Source organism: Arabidopsis lyrata (genome assembly GCF_000004255.2).
Source record: "Arabidopsis lyrata subsp. lyrata unplaced genomic scaffold ARALYscaffold_3, whole genome shotgun sequence".
NCBI lineage: Eukaryota > Viridiplantae > Streptophyta > Magnoliopsida > Brassicales > Brassicaceae > Arabidopsis > Arabidopsis lyrata.
This window is the reverse complement of record NW_003302553.1, coordinates 410,246-436,237: the sequence shown is the minus strand read 5'-3', so window position 1 is coordinate 436,237 and position 25,992 is coordinate 410,246. Positions and strand designations below refer to the sequence as shown.

Here is a 25,992-nt window from a genome sequence, read left to right as displayed (position 1 = left end):
TTACTTTTTAAAAGTTAGTTTAAGTGTTCAATTTTAAAAACGTCGATAACTAACCACGCTTAGCCGCTTAGGCATCCTGTCCTTAGTTGGTCCGTAAGCTTTGGTGTTTGAAGTTCGGCAGGTTTTCACGTAATATAGATTTAACACTTAAACTCATTTTTAAAAATTAATAGTGATTTTAACTAAAATTTAATACAAATTTAAAACTTAAACTTTAAGAAAATAATTAATAATTTTTAACTAAAACTATTTTAATTTCACTATTACTTTTTAAAAATGAGTTTAAGTGTTCAATTTTAAAAACATCGAAAACTAACAGCGCCTAGGCATCCTCTCCTTAGTTGGTCCGTAAGCTTTGGTGTTCGAAGTTCGGCAGGTTTTCACGTAATATAGATTTAACACTTAAACTCATTTTTAAAAATTAATAGTGATTTTAACTAATAATAATAATTTTCACTAAAATTTAAATTTTTTAAAATAATAATATGATTCTCAATAAAATTTAAAATAAATTTTGCGCTTAATTAAACTCAGCAATTAATTAAGAAAAGACAGAGTTCGAAAACACTTAGTTATGTTTTTAGGTCTTAAATTGTTTTGATTTTGAAAAATATTTCTTTTGTATTTTAAAAATGTTTTGAAATTTCTAAGCGTTAAATTTAAATACAACCGAATTTAGGATGGTTCGTAAGTCTTGTGGTATCATAAGTTTAACATGTTTTTAACGTATTTTAATTTTAACATTTAGTTATGTTTTAAGGTTTTTTACAAATAATTTTTAATCAAATTGTTTTAATTTTTAACTAAAACTCGAATTATTAAAGTTAAATACGTTGCAATCAAACCGGGTATTAGACACCATTTCGGGTTTGTCTTGTAATCTCATGTTTAAACCGGGAAACAAAATATTGGAAATAATATCCGATTGGTCTTGTAATCTCATGTTTAAACCGGGTAATCGAATATTGGAATTAATCATCAGAAAATATCTTGCTTTTTTTCATTTTTTTGTTTGTGATGATTCATGATTACAAAGATGGAACAAGTACGAGGAAACCAAATCTTGTAAGTTGCAACTAATTGGTTGCTTCAAGGAAAAGGTAAGATGTTGTTTATGAAGAGATGATATGGACAAGGAACAAGATTATTGAAGAAATGTGCAAATTGAATTCAAAGGTTTTTTAGAGGTCTTGTTGGTACAAGAGGTCGCTCATGTAAGATCCAGTGTCACTCCAAGACGATGTACTGCAGCATCTTATCTTCTTGCGTTGCGGTATGTTAAACTTGGGATCTCGAGGTATCGTCGGGTGCTTGTTCGACCTTTAAACAACAATGGAAGAAAACAACAACACTTAGATCTCTTTGCTAGTCTTCAAAATGTTTCATCAATCAATCAACAAGAGACCAGAATTCATGAGTTTTTATTTACCTTTTGGGAATGAATGGTCGATCAAAGTAAGGCATTGGTTGTGCCTTAGGGACCAACTCTTTCCTCAGCCTTCGTATCTCTTCTTCTTCTGCTAGCTGAAGAATCCATACTATTCTGTCATTTATTTCATACTTGATTACGCAAAAAGAGTTTCTTCTCATCTACTTACCTTTTGTTGGCGTTCTCTTTCTGTTTTGTATTGCTCGATTAGGTTTATTTTCTCAGCAACCTGATACAATGAGACAATGCTGGATTTTGTCATACAAGATCCACAAAAAAGGTGAAGGCATGCTGAGGATCAGCTTAGAATATATGAAAATTAAGACTCTGCGTCTCTGCTTGTGTGTGTAAATTCAAGTTCAGGTCATAACTAGAAGAAAGTTAAGACATGCACAACTCTCAATTATGGGCAAGATTTGTCTCAAATTCTAACAAGGATGGTAATCAAATTCTTACCTGGTAATCAAATTCTGCACGTTCTACTGCTCGAATGTCTGAATGGAGCTTCAAGTCTACTGGTATTGTGATATCTTTCACATGAGGCTTAACCAAATTCTGAAAACAGAGAGAAACATTTAGAGTGTTTAACAAATCTTTCATACTCTAGCACCATCTGCTTATGTTTCATTCCTCCATAAAACATCAAGATACGCTACAAATTCTATATTCTTGAAGTGAATTTCCCCGAGAGCACATCAGAATCAAACAGTTCCATAAATGATCAAAGGGTGAAACTCACCTCAGGTTCATCAGTTGTCCAGGGAAGACCTTGAGCTATGGGGATTCTCATTTTTTCTTTCTCCAGCGTCATCTCGTGTAGCTTTTTTGCAAACTCTTCTTCTTTCATTCTTCCCCGTTCCTGCGTAGACACAGACCAACAATCACAAATCTATTCTACAATATCTGGAAAATGTTTACTTAATATGTCCTGCAAAGTTTATTATACCTCAGTTCTGAGTTTAAATGGCTTCAGAGAAGTGACTTTGATCTGCTTCTTCTTCGATCTTCTACATCCCATTGAAGCAGAGGAATCCAAGCTCTGTCATAAATAGAATGTATCACTACATCAACCATTCAAGGAGAGGAATCAGTAAGAGTCTAAGAGGATAAACAAAATCAGATACACATACATTTCTTCTGCCCCTCCGGCCACCATTTGAGTTCAGACTTGAAACACTGTAATAACACCAAACCAGACAAGTTAGAACCGAGTATTAGTAAGATCAACATCTACTAATTGAGTATCTTAGTTAAAAAAAAATGGCTACCTATTGTCCCATGATGAAGAAACTGAGGCATGAGGTTGTTCTAGTCCCAGATTTGTAGCAGTCAAGACCAAATCAGATGGAGAAAATGAAGAACTCCAAGTGACTTGATCAGTCTCAGTTTCTGGACACTTAGGAGGGTGGCTCATTCCAGGCAATTCCCATTTCAAAGGTTTCTTAATCTGATCTTCTTCTTCCTCCTTATATGTTACCTTTGAAAGTGGGAAGCAAGTAAGCTTCTCAAAAGCTTTAACAAGATGCATCACTTTACCAAATTCAGGTAGACTCATTCTCGCTTCTTCCAATACCTTTTCTCTTCTCCTCTTCATCGAAGAAACCCTAATTTCATCAGAATCTCCAATTTCGACTTGTTCATCTCCATCCTCCAAATTCTGGCTGGATTCTCCAATTTCTGATTCAGATTCTCTTCGATTGTTGAAGAACTCTTCCTGTGAAGCCCGTAGAGTTTCATACGCAATGCAAACACATTTCTTCATGTTGGAATTGGTCTTAGCTCCACATTTGCAATCCACAGACCCTGAATCCTTCTTCTCCTTCCTTGAATTCTTCTTCACCACCACGAACCTCCTCTCTCTGATCCGATTCCGTGGTGAGAAAACCGCCGGCTTCGATTTCGGATTCTTCTGCGCAGACGATTTGGCGAGTGGAGTCGAGTGTGAGACGACGTTAGGGTTAGAATTCTCGGAGAATTTCGAAATCTCTTGATCCTTGGATTGAAAACTGATCGGTTCCATCACCAGAGTCTCGTGTTTAGCATTCGTCGATTCCATTGACGATGAGAATAATGTGAGAAATTAGGGTTTTGTCTTCTCGAAGAGGAAGAAGAAGAAGAAGAGAGAGGCAGAGGAGGGAATTGGGGGTTGCAAAATCTGACCGTTGCGACTTGTGAGGAAGCTCTCGACTATGTATGTATGTAACGGCTCAGTCATTTACTGGATTTTCGTAATCAGTACGGATTAATTGCTTAAATTTCAAAATTTTGGTTTAATGCTGGAATTTTGGGTTGGCCCAGGCCCAAGCATATAAGGAATGATTGGTATAATACAAAACGACATCGGTTTTGGATTTTATTATTGCTCTTTTTTAAACCAAACATGTTGGTTATGTTGAATTAAACTTTATAAGTATCTAGCTTGAGAAACACTTGAAAAACAAGAAAGAAGAAAAGAAAAGTGGCTTGGTTTTGAAGCATCTTTGATCTCAAGTTTGCTTTTGCAGACTCCACCTCACATTCACTAAACTAACAATGTAACACGTAAACAGCTTATATTAATAAAAATTCTACAGCAACATTAAATTTAATAAATTGTTAGGCGAATTTATTTACGTCTAAAGTTTGTTAGCATGCGGCTAAAAAAATAAAAAATGGTAGCACGGCCAAATCTTGTGAGCCTACCATTATTATCATGAAAAAAAGTTAATTGCAAATTTAACTGAAACTATAATTTAATTAGCAAAAGAAGAAAAAAAAAAAAAACTGAAAGAAAAGTAATAAACCTTTAAAGAGCATTTCCGGAAAATCAGCACCTATATATATAAACTTGTGCTGCGCTCACCGTCGTCAATTGCCAATTTGCAATTAATTTCCCCGCAATTCCACACACCACTGTTTAGCTCGCCATAAGGTACGCTCAACATTTAGCTTCTCTCTCTCGTATTCTGATATTTTCGTTAGTTTGTTGCCGTTGATTTGGATCTCTCTCGATTATTCTACTTTTCACAGAAATTTGGATTTGAATGCATCTGTGTTTTTATATGAAGAAAACAAAAAACGATATGATTGCAGTCGTATTTGGGTTTAATTTATGCACTATCTATGTCAGTGATCCCCAAAAATTCACTTAATTTCTGCATTCATTAGCGCTTAATCCTTATAGCTCTCTCTTTAAACCGGTTTCAACCAGATCTGACATTTTGATTCATAGAATTCTCAATTTTATTGATCCCTCTCGTTGAATTGTGGTCTGAATTGTTCATGATCACGAATTCTTGATTCGGATCTAAGATGTTGAAATCAAAGTTTTGAATTTTCTTGGTTAATTTCATTGCAGAGGCAAAAAAAATGGTGAAGATCTGCTGCATTGGAGCTGGTTATGTTGGTGGTCCAACTATGGCTGTCATTGCTTTGAAATGTCCATCTGTTGAAGTTGCTGTTGTTGATATCTCTGTTCCACGGATCACTGCTTGGAACAGTGATCAGCTTCCTATCTATGAGCCGGGCCTCGATGATGTTGTTAAGCAATGCCGTGGCAAGAACCTCTTCTTTAGTACTGATGTTGAGAAACACGTGAGAGAAGCTGATATCGTCTTTGTCTCTGTCAATACCCCGACTAAGACTCGTGGTCTTGGAGCTGGTAAAGCTGCCGATTTGACTTACTGGGAAAGCGCAGCTCGGATGATTGCTGATGTTTCGGTTTCAGACAAGATCGTTGTCGAGAAATCAACTGTCCCTGTCAAAACCGCTGAAGCCATCGAGAAGATTCTGATGCACAACAGTAAAGGAATCAAGTTCCAGATTCTCTCCAACCCTGAGTTCCTTGCTGAAGGAACAGCCATTGAAGATCTTTTCTATCCTGACCGTGTTCTCATCGGTGGTCGTGAAACACCTGAAGGGTTTAAAGCTGTCAAAGCCTTGAAAGATGTTTATGCTCAGTGGGTTCCAGAAGATAGAATCCTAACCACTAATCTCTGGTCCGCTGAGCTCACCAAGCTTGCTGCCAACGCATTCTTAGCCCAAAGAATCTCATCTGTCAATGCAATGTCTGCTCTCTGTGAAGCCACTGGTGCGAATGTCTCTGAAGTCTCCTATGCTGTTGGTAAAGACTCTAGAATTGGTCCCAAGTTCTTGAATTCGAGTGTCGGCTTTGGTGGCTCCTGTTTCCAGAAAGATATCCTCAACTTAGTCTACATCTGTGAATGCAACGGCCTCCCTGAAGTAGCGGAATACTGGAAACAAGTCATCAAGATCAATGACTACCAGAAAACCCGGTTTGTAAACCGCATTGTGTCCTCGATGTTCAACACCGTTTCCAACAAAAAGATTGCTGTCCTCGGGTTCGCCTTCAAGAAAGATACCGGAGACACTAGAGAGACTCCAGCCATTGATGTCTGCAAAGGTTTGTTAGGAGACAAAGCTCGAATCAGCATCTATGATCCACAAGTCACTGAAGAACAGATCCAGAGAGACTTAACCATGAACAAATTCGACTGGGACCATCCAATTCACCTTCAACCCATGAGTCCAACCACTGTGAAACAAGTCTCAGTCGTTTGGGACGCCTATGCTGCCACTAAAGATGCCCATGGAATCTGCTTGTTAACGGAGTGGGACGAGTTTAAGACGCTTGACTATGAGCGTATCTTTGAAAATATGCAGAAACCAGCGTTTGTCTTCGATGGCAGAAATGTTGTTGATGCAGAGAAGCTGAGGAAGATAGGGTTTATTGTTTACTCTATTGGTAAGCCATTGGACCAGTGGCTCAAGGACATGCCTGCTCTTGCTTAGCTTTGAGTTTTTGCCAATTCTCAAGATTTGGATTGTTTTTCTCTATGTTGCTTATATCAAATAATTTGCTCTGTTTTTTCTTGACGAGATATTTTCCAATACTTATTATGTTGGTTAGAACAAGAGACTAGAAGATTTGCTTATTATTGCTAACTTCGTTGTACTTTGGGTATCAAATTTGTAAGCTTCTCAAGCATTTTCAATATATAAAGCTTTTACTGGTTCTGATTACTTATTTTCATGGAAGTTAAACTAAAGATCATTATTAATTTCCAATTAGAAGGTTTCTTATATAATTTTCACCGTCCACGTGTACCCTCGACATTGCTTATATATCAAAACTGCCCTTGATTCCGGCAAAGGAGAAGGAGAGATTATGATGATGCTAAGGCAAACGTCGAGAAAGGCTTACCTAGGGTTACGAGCGTCTCCTCTAGGGTTAGGGCGTCGATTATACCACGAGAGTGTGATCGACCACTTTGAAAACCCTAGAAACGTTGGATCCTTCAACAGGAATGACCCTAACGTTGGCACTGGATTGGTAGGAGCTCCTTCCTGCGGAGACCTCATGAGCCTCCAGATTAAGGTCGATGATTCAGGTCAAATCATTGACACTCGATTCAAGACCTTTGGCTGTGGCTCTGCTATCGCCTCCTCTTCCGTCGGTATGTCTTCGAATCAGGGTTTTCAAATTTGATCTATTCGTTTTAAAGGCTCATGATCAGAGCAGTTCAGGGATATGTAACAGGTTTTAATTTGTATATTTGTTTTGTTTCAGCTTCTGAATGGATCAAGGGCAAAACCTTAGAGGAAGTTTTGACCATCAAGAACGCGTAAGTGCGCTTTAACAATCTTCCAAAAGCATGTTTCTATTCATGTCTCTTAGATATATAGTCAGGGTTGTTATCTCTAACTCTGTTTCAGTTCTTGGAATATCTCAAATCTAGTGATATGGTGAACATTTTGATGGATGAGTCATTGTTTTTGGATTCTTAAATTTGCAGGGAAATCGCAAAGCATATAAGTTTGCCACCCGTTAAGCTACATTGCAGTATGCTTGCAGAGGACGCTATCAAGTCTGCGGTCAGAGACTACAAGGAGAAGCAAGCAAAGGCTAATGCTGCTGCTGCAGGAGAAATCGTCAAGGCCTGATTCCACTAATATATGCCGTATTGTGCTTCTGCTGATGATGAATAGAAATAGCTGAGCATGTCTATTGACCCAACTCACATGTCTTTTTCTGCATTGTGATTCCTCTTTCTTCAGTGTCTTATGGAATAATTGTTGCAGTGATATTGATAATTTTAATCATCTGATATTAGACATACGTAGCTAAGCAATTCACAGAATAAAATTATGGTGACACAAGCTTTGGCCTGAACATTCACAAATAAGATCAAGTCACCAAATATATCATTTTCACTGGAACATTTTTATTGCTCTTTTTTTTTTTTTTTTTCATGGTACTTCAAAAATGTTTACCCTGTTAGAACTAGTTTACACAAGTAGTTTGTATCAGTGATTCTATTTCTCTAAAAAAAAATGAAAATCTTCGTGATGATACTAAATTTACAGTGTAAAAGAAATGATGGTTGAAAATGAATCCTTTATAAAAAATAAAAATGAATCCTTTATCTCTAAGAATCTGTGGTTAAAAATCAAAACCCTTGAAACCCTTAACTAATACCATGTACATAGGTGATTTTATTTGAGTATCAATAGCCCAAAAATCATTTTTTAATGGACCAAAGCATGCATTTGGACCTGATACGTATCAGTCCACTGATACCTTTGATACTGAGTATCTGGTGACGTGGCAGCACACTATTGGTTCAACGAAAACGCTGGAAACAGAGAAAAAAAAAAATAATTAATTAATTTCACCTTCGCCATTCTTCTCTCCTCTCCTCTCACGGCCATTCGCGAGAAAACCTGTGTTTCTCTCTCTCTCTCTTTCTGATTTCTCCGATTGCGAAATCTCTGTTGGGTGAAGGGTTTGGCTTAATCTCTGTCTGCAATTCAAAAGTATGAAGCTTTGTACACGAATCTCTTATGTGTTGTCCTTCAATTCTGTGATTCTCTCACTGAAATTTTGGTAAACAAAATCGAGATAGCTTCTGGGTTTCTTACCTCAGTTTTGTGTTATATGTTTGTAATTGGGACCCCTCAGCAGCCAAAATGAATCGTTCTTCGATTGCTATATTATCTCTGTTACTAATTTCACACTTGGTTTCTGCAAAAAATTCGATTGATTGGAAAGAACACATCTCTCTCTCTTTCGACGACATCGAAGCCAATTTCAGTAAGTTCTTGTTATTGTTCCATCGATTACTTTAATGGAACGAAATTGTGGAATTTTTGGCCGTAATAGCGGATTTGGGTTTGATTGTATATATTGAAAGTTTGAAACTTTGTTGTTTTTTCAAGTTATGGTTTGTTTGAAATGTTCCAAATTAAAATTGAGAAATTGGGTTTAGGAATATGATCAGCTTTTGTTATTTGGGTTTGATCGTATATAGAAAAAGTGTGAACCTTTGTTGTCTTTCAAGTTATAGTTTGTTTGAAATGTTCCAAAGTAGAATTGAGAAATTGGGTTTTGAATTTGATCAGCTTTTGTTAATTGGGTTTGGTTTGATGATATGGTGATTGGTAGTATGAAAGAATTGGGAACCAAAATATAATACTTTTTCTCTCTGTTTTGCATCCATTCCTCTGTTTTCTTAAGAAGTAAACGAATCTAGATATCTGCTTCTACTCGAGATTTTTACAAATTGGTTGTAATCATTGTAACTGATCCTTCCTCTTGTGTTGATATGATATGTTCATAGTGTTGAAGTTGATGGCTTCCTTTGTGATTCAGATGTGATCAAAGAACGAGTCTCAAGGAAGAGGTAGCAAAAGCTATTTGGTCAAATCTGCTTTAACGATTAGTTATGGTTCTTTCTATCCAATATAGATTGATGTTGAACCTGTTATTAAGTTTTTGTTCTTATTGCCTCACGATCAAAACTGAATCTTGCACTAGTTTTAGCTTCAAAGCTTGTAGGGAGAAACATATGTCTCCATATGTAATTTAAATTTACATCAACCACAAAACCATGATTTGAATCCATATTATTCTTTTTTTTTCCTCCATCTCCCAAAATTTGATCAAGTGTTTTAAGATCCAAAACACATTAATTGGATCAAGTGTTTCAGTAACCAAAACACATAAATTTTAATGCCAAAACACTTAAAACACAAATTTTCAAAAATTTAAATTTTTAAGAACCCCAAATGATGTTCTACCATTGGAGATGATAAAAATTAAGAATCCCAATTAAATTTCTTAACTTTCAATTTTTCAAAATTTATATTAAAACAAATGGGAAGAGGCCATCATGGAAACAAATTGATTTTGTATATTTATTTTTATAATCTTATGTTTTTACATATTTATTTATAATCTTATGTTTCTATATATTACCTTTTATAATCTTATGTTTTTATATATTTATTTTTGATTTTGCAAATAATTTTTTTATATTAATGATACCGATACCGGTATCACCACTGGAAACAAATTTATTATCAGTATCATAAAAAATCTCAAACAATAAACAAACATTAAAATTAATAATAAAAAAATGTTAATGATACTCATAGAGTATCAACTATGTGCATGCTCTAAAGAGAGTAATGAAAAGCTCAAAAGCCTTGCCACATCAGTCGCAATTTGCCACGTCGAACCTTCTAACTGAAACAAAAGTTCTCGTTCACTCTTAAAATCAATCGCAAAGCAATTTACTAAAGTGCCCCTTTCTCCTTCACTTCTCAGTGCTTATTGATCTGACTCTCTGTTTCCACATCCTCTCTTGCTCGCTCTCACTCTCTCCCTCTCTTCTCATTTTCCCAGAGAACGACGGAAAACCCAAATTTTCCTTTGCTTTCTTCACCCGATTGATTCAGAGCATTACGTATCATTCTTGCCCAACAGTTACTGCTCTGTCTCCGGCGATTTCTCGGAAAAAGTGACTAAAGATCGATTTTTTCAGCTGTTTCTACGCTCATCGTTCTTGGGTAATGAGCGTAATCCTCTTCTACAATCATCTCTGCTTCCAAAAAGCTTCGTTCTAATGGAAGAACATCAAGAATTTGAGAAACCCATCTTCGAATTCCACCCTAAGAAGCTCAGAAACTCTCGAGTTTCGAGAAATCTCACGAAGAAGACTGGTTTCAGAGAATCTATGAATCATTACAAAGAGCTCTCTTGCAACTACGGATTGAGGGAAAACCCGAAGAAAACCCAGAAATCTTTACTCGATCATCGATTGTGTACGAGGAGGAGGAATAAGAAGAGCTTGATTCGATGCAAAGAATGCGGGAAAGGGTTTCTTTACGAGAAATGTCTGTTGAATCATCGCCAAGTGACGCATTCTGAAGAATCTATGAGAAAGAGTCTATTTTGTAGCTTCAGTGTTGTGCAGAGGAGAAAGAGATCGAAGAGAGTTTCCAGGTACAAGAAGATTCTTTCTCGATTCTCTGTTTCTTCTTCTTCGTGTACAATGTTTCCTGTTTCTGTTGATGATGGAGGATTATTAGAAGTCGCTGAGTCTCTGATTCTGTTGTCTATGAGTGGTGGAAAGTTCTTGAATGCTTTGGAACTTAGTGGTAGAGCTCTGGATTCGAATCCGAGAGAATTTGAACATGTGCTATTGAGAAATGAGCTGAAACATTTTGGTGAAGCTCTGGATTCGAATTCAGTGGTGAATTTGAGAAAAGATGGAGACTTTGAAGATGGGTTTTTGAGTAATGAGCAGAAGAAACCTGTGGGGATTAGTAGAGCATCTGTTGGAACGTCGAAAGAGCTTTCGGGTTACTTGGCAGACAAGAAGGCCAGAGAAGAAGACGAATCTGGTCAGCAGAAACTGGTAGAAGCAGGAATTCTTAGAGAAGAAACCGATAACGAACACAAACTTGTTTGTCAAGAAACTGCATTTGAAGATTCAATATCAGGATTTGAGATGAATATTGAGCATCGGTGTGGGCTCTGTGACAAGGTTTTCTCGACTTATCAAGCTCTTGGTGGTCATCAGACGTTCCATAGAATGAGAAACAAGTCCAAAAGTCAACCAAGAGATGCAGAGAAGAATCAGTAGAAGCTGGAGCTGGGATTAATAATGGGTCAGTGACGCTGACGCATAAGTGCAGAGTTTGCTCAAGGCTGTTTAGGTCAGTACGGGCTTTGACGAAATTTTGTGTTGAAAATCGTTGTTGTCTTGTTACCCGTCATGTTTGTATTTCGTACGTAGAGAATTTGAAGATGTGTTTTACTCTTTATCTCAAAAAACCATCTTCAAAAACAGGTCCATTGCTTGTTTCTCGAGAATTTTGAATCGTTCTTTCAAATCTTTTTCCCTTTATTAGTTACTACATTTTGAATGTGTTACTTATATTTTGAATTAGAACAAAATCTTGAGAGTTCAATACAATCATAAACAAATCTTATAAATAAAAACTCATAAATCGTTTCTAAATTTAATCCGGTTTGATACTGGTTAATAAATTCAGAGATACGATTTTGCAATTTAAGTTGAAAGATCATATTGGAAAAAGGTTAGTTTCTTCTAATTTAAATCTTTTGTTGAGTCTTGACCGTATCATATCGTGTCGGTTCGTCTTCGCATTAAAATTAAAACTTTCCAAACTTTAGTTTGGCGAATATTCATTATAAATGAACTTAAATACAAATTCCTTTTCTTGCGTATATTAAATGACTACGACAAAAAGATAATCGTACGATAATTTTCAGAGATATTTGTGACGTGTTGAAATAATATATTAGACTTTCCTAATTGTATACTTTTCTTCTTCTTTTGCGGCCACTTATTTCCATTTATATAAAAACAGCTGTTAAGAAAATATTTAGGTCGATCAAAAAGAAAAAACTTTATTTCCAGTTTTATTATAGGAATATATCAGATATATAAGAATTCTGAAAATTTTGCACGTTATTATAGTCTATCTATATATGTATTTTTTAATATATTTTTCTCAGACTTTCTATCAAAATTAGATAATCAAGAGGGAAAGAAAAAGAGCAAAATTAATCGATTGGGCATGAAAGTCGGAAAAAACCTATAATTAGCAATATACAAAAACCCTAAACTCAAGGTCAAGACACCAATCCCAAACACGGTTTTATCATTAAAATTTTGATTCCCATTTATAATTTGAGATCTTTTATTAATTACTTTTTTTTTTTTTCGGCTGTGTTGCATTAGTTGTTGTTTTTAGATCCACCGGCGAAATCACTTGAGGAAAAAAAAAAAAAGAGGCTTGATTTTTCTTCTTCTTCTTCTCCTCTCATCTTTTTTTTTGTCTGCTTCTTCTTTGACAAGCTCATTGCTTTGTCTTTGATCCTGCCTGTAACACGAATTCGGAGGAATACCCGTTTCGATTCTCGTATCGAATTGCTTAAATCAATCTACAAAGAGACGGCGGGAATCTCAAATTCGGAATTTTGCTGGTTGTCGTAAATCCAAATGCGGTCTGAGAGAGGAAGGCTACAAAGAATAAGAAGATCGAATCAGAGTCTAACATCATCGGATTTGGGAGCTACCCAGAAAGCCAGATCGAGATCGGAGAAGAAGAGGAATCGCGTAGGGAGGTGATGTTGTTTGGTTGGGGATTGGGTGGAATTAGGGTTTTATTCGATTCGATTGATCTCAATACAACAGTGGGGCTGCACGAACAAGGATGCAGCTTCACATATCGCCGAGCATGAGAAGCATTACGATATCGAGCAGCAATGAGTTTATTGATTTGATGAAGATCAAAGTCGCAGCTCGTCACATTTCTTACCGAACTCTCTTCCACACTATCTTAATCCTCGCTTTCTTGTTGCCTTTTGTCTTCATCCTAACCGCTGTTGTTACCCTTGAAGGTGTCAACAAGTGCTCCTCCTTTGGTAACCCCTCTTTTCTTCTCCTTCAATCATTCTAGTTTCATTGTACTTTTGTTGATGGGCACTTGTTTGCTTCGGATCTACCACCTAAATGTTGTCAGCTGAGCTAGGTATTGTCACAAGTATCTTGTTAAGTCAACAAAGTGTAGGCATTTGAAATTTTCTTGTTTGGTATCCACCAGTTGAGCTTCAATTGTATCATAGTATGAAGCTTCGAGCTCGGCATTTTGTTCAACTCTCAAGTTTAATGGCAGTTTTTGAAGAATTCCATTGTTGTGAAGTAAAAATTATAGATTTGTATCAGTATTACTAGATCAGAACCAAATACTGATGAGATGAATCTTAGAGTTGTTCCCTTTCCGCTTTTAGTTCATATGCTTGGCTTTGCAATCTTCCTAATTATGCTTGTGTGATGATGAGCTCATGAAAGTTTCTTACCTTTTTTTTCTTGCTTCAGATTGTTTTGGGAGGCGGTTAGGACCACGTCTTCTTGGTAGGATAGATGATTCAGAGGTTAGTCATTGCTTCTTTTCAGATGTTTAAATTTGTAATCTAGATCTCTCTGTATCATTATGTTTAAGTCGGATTTTTTTTCTTTTCACACGTTCTGTTGCAGCAGAGACTAGTTAGAGATTTTTACAAAATTCTAAATGAAGTAAGCACTCAAGAAATTCCAGATGGTTTAAAGCTTCCAGATTCTTTTAGTCAACTTGTTTCGGATATGAAGAACAACCACTATGATGCGAAAACATTTGCCCTCGTACTTCGAGCTATGGTACACCCTCTAATCTTCAATAAAATGTGAAATTGTAGATTTATCCGAAATTATATTTGATTTGATTACTCTTTTTGAACAGGTAGAGAAGTTTGAAAGGGAATTAAGGGAATCCAAATTTGCAGAACTCATGAACAAACACTTTGCTGCAAGTTCAATTCCAAAAGGAATTCACTGTCTCTCTTTAAGACTAACTGATGAATATTCCTCCAATGCTCATGCCCGGAGACAGCTTCCTTCCCCGGAGCTTCTCCCTGTTCTCTCAGACAATGCTTACCACCATTTTGTTCTAGCTACAGACAATATCTTGGCTGCATCGGTTGTGGTCTCATCTGCTGTTCAATCATCTTCAAAACCCGAGAAAATTGTCTTTCATGTTATCACAGACAAGAAAACCTATGCGGGTATGCATTCTTGGTTTGCACTCAATTCTGTCGCTCCTGCGATTGTTGAAGTCAAAAGTGTTCATCAGTTTGACTGGTTAACAAGAGAGAATGTTCCGGTTCTCGAAGCTGTGGAAAGCCATAACAGTATCAGAAATTATTACCATGGGAATCATATCGCTGGTGCAAACCTCAGCGAAACAACTCCTCGAACATTTGCTTCGAAACTGCAATCAAGAAGTCCCAAATACATATCTTTGCTCAACCATCTAAGAATATATCTACCAGAGGTAAAAAATAGTCCTTTTAGTTTTAATTTTTTTGCCTTTTTCGTATAAATGAAGTGGCTTACTCTCTAGGATGAAAATTTCTATCCTTTTGATTGAAAAGTTCCGATTGAGAATATGAGTGTAATGCTTGTTTGTTTTTCCTTTTTTGGACAGCTTTTTCCGAACTTAGACAAGGTAGTGTTCTTAGATGATGATATAGTGATACAGAGAGATTTATCTCCGCTTTGGGATATTGACCTTAACGGGAAGGTTAATGGAGCTGTAGAGACTTGTCGAGGAGAAGACGTATGGGTTATGTCAAAGCGTCTTAGGAACTACTTCAATTTCTCTCACCCACTCATCGCAAAGCATTTGGATCCCGAAGAATGTGCTTGGGCTTATGGAATGAATATCTTCGATCTACGGACTTGGAGGAAGACAAATATCAGAGAAACTTATCATTCTTGGCTTAAAGAGGTAAAGTATCAGAGAAGCCTGCAATGTTTTTGAGTTTTATGATTCTAAGATTGGCAAATCCCTGATTTTGCTTTCTGGTTTTGATTTGATGTGCAGAATCTGAAGTCGAATTTAACAATGTGGAAACTTGGGACATTGCCTCCTGCTCTAATAGCATTTAAAGGTCATGTTCAGCCAATAGATTCGTCTTGGCATATGCTTGGATTAGGTTATCAGAGCAACACCAACTTAGACAATGCGAAGAAAGCTGCAGTGATTCATTACAATGGCCAATCAAAGCCATGGCTCGAGATAGGTTTCGAGCATCTCAGACCCTTCTGGACGAAATATGTTAACTACTCCAATGATTTCATAAAGAATTGTCATATCTTGGAATAGCAAACAGAAAGCTTCCAGATAATCTAGAAGCAGACTGGAGATTTCGCGGGTTCTGCAGATTTACTCGGATTTTAGCTGGACAATGAAACCAGTTGCAGAGCAGCAGAAAAAAGAGAGAGAGAGAGAGAAATAAAGATTCATTCTTCTGTAAAAATAGAAGGTACCCTTTTTGAGATTCTTTTTGGTTTTGAAGTAAAGATTCCAATTTTGGATCTGTTATAAGAACAGGGAAGGTTTAAGGACACCCCCCAAGAAGAAATTGGATTTTGGTCATGACCACAACAGTCCCAAGGACCAACAACACACTGTTGCATTTGCTCCACTTGTACTCTTTTATATTTTTTTGGTTCGATTTTTGACAGTTAAAATTCCACATTTTTTTTTTGACTATTTGATTTCATTAGGTTTTAGGGATTTTATATGGACATTATTGCTTTGTTAAGGTCCCTAATTTTTATTTTTTTCATCATTGTTAAGGTCCCTATTTGATCAATCAATGACACTTTTCTTGATCCAGAAGATTCTTGGTCAGATGCAATGTGCTTATCTCCTCCCCTGTCCTCCTATCTCTCTCTGTTTGATGTTATTTTTAGATAAGATATCTAACGCAAATATGAATTATGATATATTCACAATTAGGTACTGCATAAAAAATAAAAATAAAATAAATTTTGATTCATGACATATTATTCACAATTTAATATATTGATTTAATGTCTTTTGTAAGAATATTACAAATTTGAAAATGGTAATCACGTTTAATTGTATGGGATTATAGGGAATGGCTTGAATTTTTTTTCTGTCATAAAATGGAACATATAAAAAACTTACCATTTGACCAAAACAATAATAAAAGAAGTTCCAATTATTAGTAAACTTGGTGACTAATTAATTAATGGATAAATTAAAATTTATTGTATACTTAATAGAAAAAATGAAAATGATATAGATGTCATGAAAAAGGTAATCTTTTTAGTTTAATTGCAGTGATTTGTCCCACAAAGAAGCAAAAGCTTTATACATGCAAAGGAACTAACTAACTATTAAAATAAAGACTTTCTTGGAACAAAAAAAAAAAAAAAATTTCTTTCTGGATTAAGTAAGTAGTGCGTTGTTTCCAAGTGATTTCAATATCAAATTTTACGAAACAAGAATAAGGAATCGAGAGAGAAGGGGAAATTGAAAGGCGCATAAATGGGAAGAAAATGAGAGAAAAATGGAAACTTTGACCGCCATTGAACACTCACGAGATCTCTTGATCTCTTCTTCTTGTATTTCTTCTCTCTCCTCTCTGATGCGTGTTCTTGATTCATCGGCTCAGATCAGTCACAGAGCCCACCACCAAGTAAGATTTGATTACACACACACACACACCTGCGAGAGAGAGACCTAATTAGGGCTTTTCTTTTTCCGGCTTCCTCTCAAATCTGGCTGGAGATTCCTTGTTTTAAAGTTTCCTCCTTTTTTTGGAGATTCCGTGTTTTTGTTCATTCATGTTTAGATCTCTTTCTTTCTTCTTATTTAATTTCTCTCATCTTTTTACATTTATATGCAAATCTATCTTTCTTATTCTTGTGTATCTTTTCAGAATCCTCTGGTTATTGCTGTTTTGCATGCTCATTCATTTATAATCAGATTCTGTTTTCAAGATCATCTCTTTAAACCATTATATATATATATATATATATATTCTCAGGTTTCTTGTTTCATCTTCACAATCACACTTATTGAAGAAAAAAATTGTTCCTTTTTGACTCTTTGCAGATAGATTAAAGAGCAAACAAGGTCCTGTGTGGAATTTGATACGTCGAGAAAGAAACTGTCAAGTGTTGTGGTGTCTTTTGAGATTTTTTGTGGTTTAAAGGAAAGTTCTGTGGGTTGTTTGGTTCTTGGATAGATGGCAGAAGTACATAATCAACTAGAGATCAAGTTTCGGTTAACCGATGGTTCTGATATCGGTCCTATAGCATTCCCTGATGCTACAACTGTTTCGGCTTTGAAGGAAACTGTTATTTCTGAATGGCCAAGAGGTCAGTTTTCTTATGCTTACTTACCCTTACGGCTTTTAAATTTAATATCCTTCCTAAGGCACTGTGTTTTGAGATTGTAAAGGCTTGAATCTTCTTGGAACAATGATTTTGGTAGTTGTGAGAATCATGTCCCAATAGGATATCTTATGCAAAAGAAACTTCACAAGTTTTTTTTGAGTAGATCAATTGGCAGAATGTTACTCACCATGCCTAAAGTTGTACTTGTTCCTGTGATTGCTTAGTTGTTCTGTTATCCAGGAACCTGTGTTCAACGCTTTGTACTGATCATACTAGTTGTTAATTTGTTCTGTTGTGTTTGACTCATGATAGAGAAGGAGAATGGACCGAGAACAGTGAAAGAGGTGAAGTTGATCAGCGCAGGGAAGGTATTGGAGAACAACAAGACGGTTAAAGACTACCGAAGTCCTGTCTCTAATCTTGCAGGCGCTGTCACCACAATGCACGTTATCATCCAAGCTCCGGTTGCGGAAAAAGGTAAAACATTCTTCTCTTGTTTTTTTAGCTCCTAAATACTCAAAGAGACAAGCAGCCTCAACTTTAGCATCCAAATCTGATGTGGACCTGACAGAGAGATGTTGTTTGCTTGAAACAGAAAAGAAGCCAAAAGGTGACCCGAAGATGAACAAATGCGTCTGTTCAGTCATGTAAGAGAGTAGCAAAATCTCAAGAGAGAGTCAGATTTCTGGTCCTTAAGTTTGGTCTTTCTTGTGGTTAGTATAGATTGTTTACTAATACAGATACAGAATTAAAGAGTATTGAACCATTTTTTTTATATTAAAAAAAAGTATAAATCAAAGCTCTTCTCTGTTGATGAAAGATCCCAAAGCCGTACACATCTGTTGTATATGTTTTGACTCAAAAATTCCAGTAAAAACTCCCAGACAAATGTGATTTAGAAGACGACCCATGTCCCCTCCAGTTATAATCTCTTCTGCGTATCTTTCAAATGCCAGAGGCATCGTAGGTCCGTACCTGAAAACGCTGGCCATGTGCAAGAGTTCCGGCGGAATTATTCCTCCATAGAGCGTTTGGATCTTCTGAGCAAACTTGCGATCAACTTTAAATTCCTCTCCTGAATAAGACATTATTGTGTCTAAGACATCATAGGAAAAAGAGTATTGAACCATTTTTTTTATATAAAAAAAAGAAAAGAAGCCTAAAGATGACCCGAAGATGAAGGAATGCGTCTGTTCAGTCATGTAAGAGAGTAGCAAAACCTCAAGAGAGTGTTAGATTTCTGGTCCTTGAAAGTCTTTCTTGTGGTTAGTATAGATTGTTTACTAATACAGATACATAATTAAAGAGTATTGAACCATTTTTTTTTTATAAAAAGGTTTAAATCAAAGCTCTTCTATAGCTTGTTCCTTGTTGCAAGAATGAAGGAGATAATACATCAAGGTGTAGTAAATGAGTCAGTTCCTCTTAAGACATTTTAGCTCTGTTTCGTAGTTCCTCTGCTTTGGGAACAAAATGGACTTGAAACCCCTTTTTATCGTCAAAGAGACTAAACTCTCAACAACAGATGAATAAAATGATAATGTATCATCAAGATTTAGAACTGAAAGCAAAAAAAAACAAACGAATAAAACAAGTCTAAAGCAAATCGAGCTTAAAACATTAAAAGGAACAGAGGCGATATGTCCTGAAGTTGCGCAGGTAGACGACTAGCACGGGAAGAACCAACGAGCATCAGAGAATCGTATGGTAGAGAAGGCGCATTGTGGCAAAGGTTCCATCTTTTGGGTGGTGAGATCGTAGACAAATATGTGATGTGGATCATCTCTGCCATGATCGACGCCACTGAAGTAGATAGAGTTCCTTTTGATCCCTGGGATGCCATTGGCGACAACAGTGATACCCATATCATAGATCAATGCTTCATTGCCCAAAGATTTGACTTTCACCCAGTTGCCATACAAGTTTGTCTTGTAGATGCGAAAATACCATGTTTTGCAGTCTTGTACTATACTTGACACCATCAAAACATGTCCGGATACTGTGACTGCAGTGCGTGTCGCGAAGCCACGTAACTTGTCCCAGTAAAGTTCATCTTCGTTATCATTAAGAAAAGAGGGGAAATCATAATGATTGATATAAAAAGGATCAAGAGACAGAGACCTATCTTTGTGTGGATTATCTCCTGATAAATCCCAAATATTGACAATATCATTGGGATAATGAACGTAGAGCTTTTGATCCTTTTGATTGTAGGCAAAATCTCCATAACAATCCAAGTGGGGAAAGTCGTGCCACTTCTTATATCCTTTCTTGGTAAACACACTACAGTACTGCAACATTACAACTAGGTAATCTTTGGTTTTGTTGTCTATCCGAAAGCAAACTTGGTCGCATCTTAAGTCACTTGGTAAATGTTGGTTATTGGATAGATCAATCCTCTCGCCAGTTAAAGGGTTGAGAATGTAGAGATCCCGACGACGATTCAACAACAAGAGCCAGCTACCACAAGTCGTCAGACAACGACTCTGGGAAAAGTCAACACCAAGATCTTTACTTGTGTAAACTTTGTCTTGATCCTCCGGAACGAACAACACACAACTACTACTGTTTTTGTTGGATTCCTCCTCGTGAGGGAAGAGAATCAGCCATGGAATCTGATTTTGGTTAGGGACGCAGCCTCTGGAAGCAGAGTGCCACGTAGAACATACCGATTTAGCTCGATTAAGAGCTGTGAAACTCAATCGTTTGAAAACACATCGCAGCAAGTCCGGACATAGCGCCGACCAGTTTGCTTCTTCTTCCTCTTGTCTCCGGCGATTTGCTTTTTTTTTCCTCGGTCCCATTGCTAAAACAAATATCAGATCTCGATAATGAAACCCTAAGCGCTATATAGATGAGATGATTTTTTTTCTTCTTGTTGTTGTAATTATCTAAAATGAAGACGTCAAATATAAAAACTCTTGTTGAAATTGGTTCTGATATCCTCTATCTGGTTATCACACTTGGTTTAGTTCTTAACTAAACCGGTTATCAGCTGGTTACGGAAAATTCGAGGTCGATTTGAGCTAAGGAGCAAGAAGAAATTGTTGGATTCAGCTGCACGTTATTTGTTTGGCGTTGAGTGATTCAGCTCAATTCTTATATACCGGTTAATAAATGGTGGTTAGTTGTAGTTTGATTAGACTTGGTTTGAGTAAAGTCTTGTAAGCCTGGTCTTCAAACACCGCAATAGACTTGGTTAAATCATCAATGCAATGGATCGCCTCTAGTTGGAGGCAATGTCTGCAAAACCTTAGTATACAATGCTTACCCAAAGAAAACTTTAGTAAACAAAACATGGAAGCTTTTACTTGTTTCTGACTATATATATCTTTCATCACAAGGCTGAATCTTTTTTTTTCTGTTTTGCCATCATCTTCGTTTTCTACCGGATACTGTCTTTTTCACAGCCCCAACAGAGACTAAGAACTGATCAAGAGAAGAGAGAGTTCTCATATCGTCTGGAGGAAAATAGCTCGCAGCTTTTCCCATTAGCGAAGTGAAAAGAAGAGAGAGCGAAGGACGAGTTACATATCTTTCCCCTAGAAGATCCTCTAGGAACCCAAACGCAGCTAGAAACTCTGATCTTCCTGCGTTTATTGGAGCTTCGAAATGAGCTGGGATTATCCTTTTAAATCTCCAGTCCCGGGCTATCTCATCGATCCAATCCCTCACCTGAATCATCAGTGATGATCAAATCAAAACAAACCCTTTTGGAACCAAAACAAAGATTTAAACAGATGATGCAGAAATAGGGAACCTTCTCAGGAACTTTGCTAAAGACCAAAGTCTTTACGATGGGAGAAACGATCAGCTTCTGTGACATTCGTGCGAAGCTTGCATTTGGTTCCAAGAGATTCGAGGGACCAAGAAATAGGATTTGTAGAACCATTCTTTCCCACCCTGCAAGTTTTAAAACAGAGGCCACTGAGATCTAAGATCTTCTTCTGATTGATCAAATAACAGGGGAATTTGATTTTTAAGAACTACTGACCTTTTTGGCGGGTGTTCGGATTATCAACCACTGGATCATTGGGTACGTCTTTTCCTTTGCTAAGTATCTTCACAGCTAGTCCATTCTTAGCCGAGGCCAGCAAGGATTCGTTGCTGATACTCGAGGGCGGTTTCCGCGGGACGAAGATCACAGCATCGGTGACTAAAAGGGTTCTTGAACGCTTATGGTAGAACGCTACTTCGACATACGGTCCAATTCCTGGATACCCCATAAGAAAATATGATTTTCGAATCTTTCAACCAAACCAGATCGAAATACTTAAGGAACATACCAACTTCTGGGGAGCTTAGGACTTTCTGTTCAATCTCTTCAGCCCATGGCGTAGATAAGTCCCCGTCTTTAATGATTTTAGCACGAAATATACCAAAAAACTCGAGTGGTAAGTTCAATGGCCAGCTCCATTGTCTTGGTGCAACCCATACTTGAGCCTTAGGGAACTTTCTAGAAAAAGGACCGACAAAAATCTTGTGCTCATAAGCAAATGTTGGAAGGACAATGTACTCAACTGGAGCTTCCAACTCCTTAATAAGCTGCCACAATAAAAGAGCAAAACAACAAATAGAGTTCAATCATCTGCAAGCTCAACCAAAAAGGCTTTCTCTTTTTATCAAATACAACAACTTTATCAAACCCCAAGAGGTCAAATATCAATGCAAGTAGAGAAATGACAACAAAGTATGATATATCAATCTGGAGGTAGTTAGTAATCATAAAGAACAAAATCCAATTTGGTGGGGTAAAAATGGGAACCTGAATACACTCTTTGGTAGGAGCAATAGGAGCATGAACCCATAAACCTCCAGATTTTAGTTTGATGATAGTCATTCGTATATTCGTGGAGACACTGCTAAATCCTAAAGCTTGTTCTTGTTCAAACATCCATATGCAACCTTTAACCGCCTGCAAACAAACAAGTTTCAAGATTTTCTGAAAATCGAGAAGGATTTTCATAAACTTGTGATTCTGAAATTAGAGATGACAAATTAACAAACCCTTATGAAAAATTTGGAGAAAAGCTAACCTCGGTTCTGATGGTGCGCCGGTTAAGGAAAGGACCAAGAGGAAAAGGAAAGCCAGTGAAGTTTATATAAAACCGTTTACTTCGATCAGCGTCTACGTCATCAGTAACGACGGTCTTGCTCGTCGAAGAAGCGGAGACCATCATCGGACTGTTAATTTCCCGGTTTAAGGACATGGGTCGACCTAAATTCAATGAACCACCGAGAAAGTTGTGGTTTTTATCCAATGGAAGTTTGGGTTTTGGAAGAAACAAAGAATGTTTCGGGAGATGAAGGGCCATGGCCGCTGCCGCCATTTTCTTCTTCGCTTCTCAGTTGAGTTCGATTTTTTTTTTTTTTTCAGGTAAGGTTTTTTTTTTATTGTACAATGGAATTAGAAGCTGATGTTTGGACACGTGGATGGGTTTAAAAGGATACTTCATCCTACGTGGATATTACAACATATATTGTGTGGACACAAAATGTTAACTCCGTATATATCATTTTTGAAAAAGTCAAAATAATATGGGAAAAAAACAAGTTAAGAAAGATTCTTGGCCAAATTAAAAAGAAACGGTAGAAGATTAGAGAACTTTCTCTAAAAAAAAAAATTGATATGTTTTTAACAAAATTACTGATTTATGTGGATTCTACCAGTTTTGTGGCGGTGGTTACAATCAAGCTTGCGCGTGGAAGCTATGATGGATTATAATAATAGATCATGAAAAGCTACTTGTCATATGTGACGAGGCATTCAAAATGTGAAATTCCCCAACGGCTACAACAATATAAAGAGCTAATAATATAGTTACAACTTTAAAATGTATCAAATAAACACAATTTCTATTGAAAGTAAAAGAATCGTTGTCACTTTTAAATTCATTGTATTTCAATATGTTCTTTAAGGAAATAAATCCTGACTTTATAATTAAGCAATTAAGACCAACTGGATGACTAAAAAAGGAAATTAATTTCCGGAAAAAAGGTAAGAAAATATGACCAAAATAAAAAAGAAAATATTACAGACGAAATTGCCTTAATTACATAACGCTTACCTTGCACTTTTCGTCAACCTCGAGGTTTAATTAAAGATAAAAATTCGAAGGTTAGTCGAAGGAATTACGGATCTAGAGAGATCTTTTCCCTGAAAAAGAGACATTTTTATCTCTCAGATTTAACTTCGATAAACCCATCAATATCGGCTATTTCTAGAGCCAGAAGAGAAAGAGTCAGAAAAAGACGACGACTCATCCTTTTTCTAGAGTACTGATCGATGGCGAGACTTGCGGTTTTGGTTGCGGCGGCGGTGCTTGCTTTTCTGACGGCGACGGAGGTGGCTGCGAAGAAGTGGACGGTGGGCGATAACAAGTTCTGGAATCCTAATATCAACTATACCATTTGGGCTCAGGACAAACATTTCTACCTCGACGATTGGCTCTGTACGCTCTCTCTAACTCTTTCTCTTTACACTGATACTCTTATCACAAGGCTCTCGGATTTATAACGATAGATGTTTTAGATCTGTTGGCAAATGAATGGTTTCGCTTACGTTCGAAATTTTAGAACTTTGTGTAGTCCAGATTATGTCGGACACAATCAGAGACTGTCTTAAAAAGGACCACTAGATTGATTCTTCACTAGCTCTGTTTTCTTTTCTTTTTTTTTTTTGGTGCAACACTCTGTTTTCTTATTAAAATTGCTTCTTTCAAAGCATTGAAAATTGTTAAATAGTTTGAAGATTGTATTTTCAGTAAGATACTCGAATCATGAACCTTGTTGACTTATAGTATAGTGTTTAATTCTCATGTTGTCTCGTCAGATTTTGTGTATGAGAGAAACCAATACAACGTCATAGAAGTGAACGAAACCAACTACATAAGCTGCAATCCCAATAACCCGATCGCTAATTGGAGTCGTGGAGCTGGAAGGGACTTGGTTCATCTTAATGTGACAAGGCATTACTATCTGATTAGTGGTAATGGTGGTGGATGTTACGGCGGTATGAAGCTCGCTGTTTTAGTTGAGAAACCGCCTCCTCCACCAGCTGCAGCACCTATCAAGAACAGTGCAACAAGAACCTTTACCCTCTCGGGTTTTGCAAGTCAGTTTGTTATTCCGGTAGCTGTTTTCGCAGCGGTTGGGACAATGGGGGACGCGGTACTAAGGATGTGGTAATATGTCTTGATTTCTTTTAAAGAGAAACGATTTATATCTTTGCAAAGTGAAGCTCTATTATAGTTTTAGTAGTACTCTTTTATGTATTGTTCTTTCTTGGATCCTTTTAGTCATTCTTTTTTTTTGGTAGGATCCTTTTAGTCATTCTACTCTGGGGTGTGTGTGTGTCTTTGGAGATTGTTCATGCTTTTGCTTTTGTTGGAGGGAAAAATCAATTGTTGAATAAAAAATTGTAATTTAATTGTTTGAACAATCTTTTAAAACTTTATTGGGCCTACGTATTGGGCTTCGATTTGTATGTTAGAGATCCTTTTTCAATGTGGACCCATAATTGGTAGTTGTCACTATTATGCAACACGTTCATGTAGATGATATAATATATGTATGTTTGATTGATGACAAAATATGTATATTTATTTCAAGAATCAATAAATGCAAATACAGATGAATTTGGCCAATGGTACCGACAATATATGTACAGTATCTGATGTTTCACTTAATTAACTAGTACAAAATTTATCCGAAAGATCATTTAACACTAGTTGCTTGAACCACACATTTTTGGTATGGTTAGACATTTTTATGAAATAAACGTGTGAAAAGTGAAAACGAAATGTTAGAACATTTCACTTGTTTTATCAGTTGATCATATTTCCACGTTCATATAAATATTTTCTTTATAACACTTGATCTATCAGTTGTTGAGATTCCACACGTACATATAAGAATTAGCTTAATTTGCTGTAAAAAAAAAAAAAAAAAATTGCTCACTTCTACACAAACTAAATTCAAAAAAATATCTAGATTTCGTTATCGACAAACCCAAACAGCTGATGAACCTATAATAAACTGATTGTTTTCTAAATTTCTAATCAGTTGGAAAGTGGTAGTTTTATTTCCGCTAGATTCGAATCCAAATTAATTAAAGTACCTTGGTTAAATTTTTATGAAAATGGTATATATACACCGATACTTATCAGAGAATGGTCTTTAGATAATATACGAATGTAAGAGAAATGAGAAAGTAACTAAAATGTTCCAATAATTGAAGTTTTTGTCATGTAGGTGATATAATAAGTTGCAAGTTGGTCGCATTGCCACATGACATCAAAGACAAAAGGATGTTTGGGAACACGTTTATCCTTTTAGTGTCCTCTCAACGACCACCCTTTTCTCCATCTTCAAGTCGCCTTTTTGCTCAACTTGTTTTATTTATTTTTCTTGGCTAATTTTCTTATTTATTTTTAATTCGAGTTTTATTTGCGTAAGGATGGCCACACTATCTCTGCGATCTATGTACACATTCGT

The 25,992-nt window shown here is 36.5% G+C and overlaps 9 protein-coding genes and 1 long non-coding RNA gene across 12 annotated transcripts; 7 read left to right on the top strand and 3 right to left on the bottom strand.

The window, feature by feature from the left end:
* Window positions 1-971: 971 nt before the first annotated feature.
* On the bottom strand, window positions 972-3,627 carry LOC9320367. Its single transcript, XM_021032482.1, has 8 exons — window positions 2,698-3,627; window positions 2,560-2,605; window positions 2,376-2,468; window positions 2,169-2,288; window positions 1,886-1,984; window positions 1,599-1,658; window positions 1,430-1,524; window positions 972-1,320 (listed from the first exon to the last, which is right to left on the bottom strand). The coding sequence occupies exons 1-8, from the start codon at window positions 3,483-3,485 to the stop codon at window positions 1,182-1,184; spliced, it is 1,440 nt and encodes a 479-aa protein (XP_020888141.1). The 5' UTR covers window positions 3,486-3,627; the 3' UTR covers window positions 972-1,181.
* Window positions 3,628-4,217: 590 nt separating this feature from the next.
* On the top strand, window positions 4,218-6,451 carry LOC9320366 (UDP-glucose 6-dehydrogenase 3). Its single transcript, XM_002884254.2, has 2 exons — window positions 4,218-4,340; window positions 4,767-6,451. The coding sequence occupies exon 2, from the start codon at window positions 4,778-4,780 to the stop codon at window positions 6,218-6,220; it is 1,443 nt and encodes a 480-aa protein (XP_002884300.1). The 5' UTR covers window positions 4,218-4,340; window positions 4,767-4,777; the 3' UTR covers window positions 6,221-6,451.
* A 109-nt stretch (window positions 6,452-6,560) lies between these two features.
* On the top strand, window positions 6,561-7,547 carry LOC9320365 (iron-sulfur cluster assembly protein 2). Its single transcript, XM_002884253.2, has 3 exons — window positions 6,561-6,885; window positions 6,999-7,053; window positions 7,225-7,547. Exons 1-3 carry the CDS (start codon window positions 6,597-6,599, stop codon window positions 7,370-7,372), a joined length of 492 nt encoding a protein of 163 aa, XP_002884299.1. The 5' UTR covers window positions 6,561-6,596; the 3' UTR covers window positions 7,373-7,547.
* A 557-nt stretch (window positions 7,548-8,104) lies between these two features.
* On the top strand, window positions 8,105-9,349 carry LOC110230207. 2 transcript variants are annotated; one of them, XR_002333335.1, is made up of 2 exons: window positions 8,105-8,522; window positions 9,081-9,349. It is a non-coding gene; the product is annotated as an uncharacterized LOC110230207 (long non-coding RNA). The 2 variants fall into 2 exon arrangements; XR_002333336.1 differs by having other exon boundaries at window positions 9,049-9,349.
* A 382-nt stretch (window positions 9,350-9,731) lies between these two features.
* On the top strand, window positions 9,732-11,578 carry LOC9320364. Its single transcript, XM_021032799.1, has one exon. The coding sequence runs from the start codon at window positions 10,336-10,338 to the stop codon at window positions 11,356-11,358; it is 1,023 nt and encodes a 340-aa protein (XP_020888458.1). The 5' UTR covers window positions 9,732-10,335; the 3' UTR covers window positions 11,359-11,578.
* Window positions 11,579-12,489: 911 nt separating this feature from the next.
* LOC9320363 (probable galacturonosyltransferase 13) lies at window positions 12,490-15,960 on the top strand. Of its 2 annotated transcripts, none has more exons than XM_021032188.1 (6): window positions 12,490-13,169; window positions 13,624-13,679; window positions 13,783-13,941; window positions 14,024-14,614; window positions 14,768-15,070; window positions 15,167-15,960. In XM_021032188.1, the coding sequence occupies exons 1-6, from the start codon at window positions 12,959-12,961 to the stop codon at window positions 15,446-15,448; spliced, it is 1,602 nt and encodes a 533-aa protein (XP_020887847.1). In that variant the 5' UTR covers window positions 12,490-12,958; the 3' UTR covers window positions 15,449-15,960. The 2 variants fall into 2 exon arrangements, with proteins under 2 accessions (XP_020887847.1, XP_020887848.1); XM_021032189.1 differs by having other exon boundaries at window positions 12,491-13,169; window positions 13,786-13,941.
* Window positions 15,961-16,526: 566 nt separating this feature from the next.
* LOC9318271 (membrane-anchored ubiquitin-fold protein 1) lies at window positions 16,527-18,315 on the top strand. The gene is made up of 4 exons (XM_002884250.2): window positions 16,527-16,793; window positions 17,213-17,478; window positions 17,809-17,973; window positions 18,092-18,315. The coding sequence occupies exons 2-4, from the start codon at window positions 17,346-17,348 to the stop codon at window positions 18,145-18,147; spliced, it is 354 nt and encodes a 117-aa protein (XP_002884296.1). The 5' UTR covers window positions 16,527-16,793; window positions 17,213-17,345; the 3' UTR covers window positions 18,148-18,315.
* Window positions 18,316-18,938: 623 nt separating this feature from the next.
* LOC9318270 (F-box protein At2g05970) lies at window positions 18,939-20,437 on the bottom strand. Its single transcript, XM_002882157.2, has one exon. It carries the CDS (start codon window positions 20,298-20,300, stop codon window positions 19,164-19,166), a length of 1,137 nt encoding a protein of 378 aa, XP_002882203.1. The 5' UTR covers window positions 20,301-20,437; the 3' UTR covers window positions 18,939-19,163.
* Window positions 20,438-20,672: 235 nt separating this feature from the next.
* Window positions 20,673-22,873, bottom strand: LOC9320362. The gene is made up of 6 exons (XM_021032502.1): window positions 22,533-22,873; window positions 22,262-22,411; window positions 21,783-22,041; window positions 21,491-21,709; window positions 21,257-21,399; window positions 20,673-21,171 (listed from the first exon to the last, which is right to left on the bottom strand). Exons 1-6 carry the CDS (start codon window positions 22,824-22,826, stop codon window positions 20,869-20,871), a joined length of 1,368 nt encoding a protein of 455 aa, XP_020888161.1. The 5' UTR covers window positions 22,827-22,873; the 3' UTR covers window positions 20,673-20,868.
* Window positions 22,874-23,645: 772 nt separating this feature from the next.
* On the top strand, window positions 23,646-25,002 carry LOC9320361 (lamin-like protein). The gene is made up of 2 exons (XM_002884249.2): window positions 23,646-23,948; window positions 24,329-25,002. The coding sequence occupies exons 1-2, from the start codon at window positions 23,783-23,785 to the stop codon at window positions 24,682-24,684; spliced, it is 522 nt and encodes a 173-aa protein (XP_002884295.1). The 5' UTR covers window positions 23,646-23,782; the 3' UTR covers window positions 24,685-25,002.
* Window positions 25,003-25,992: the final 990 nt, after the last annotated feature.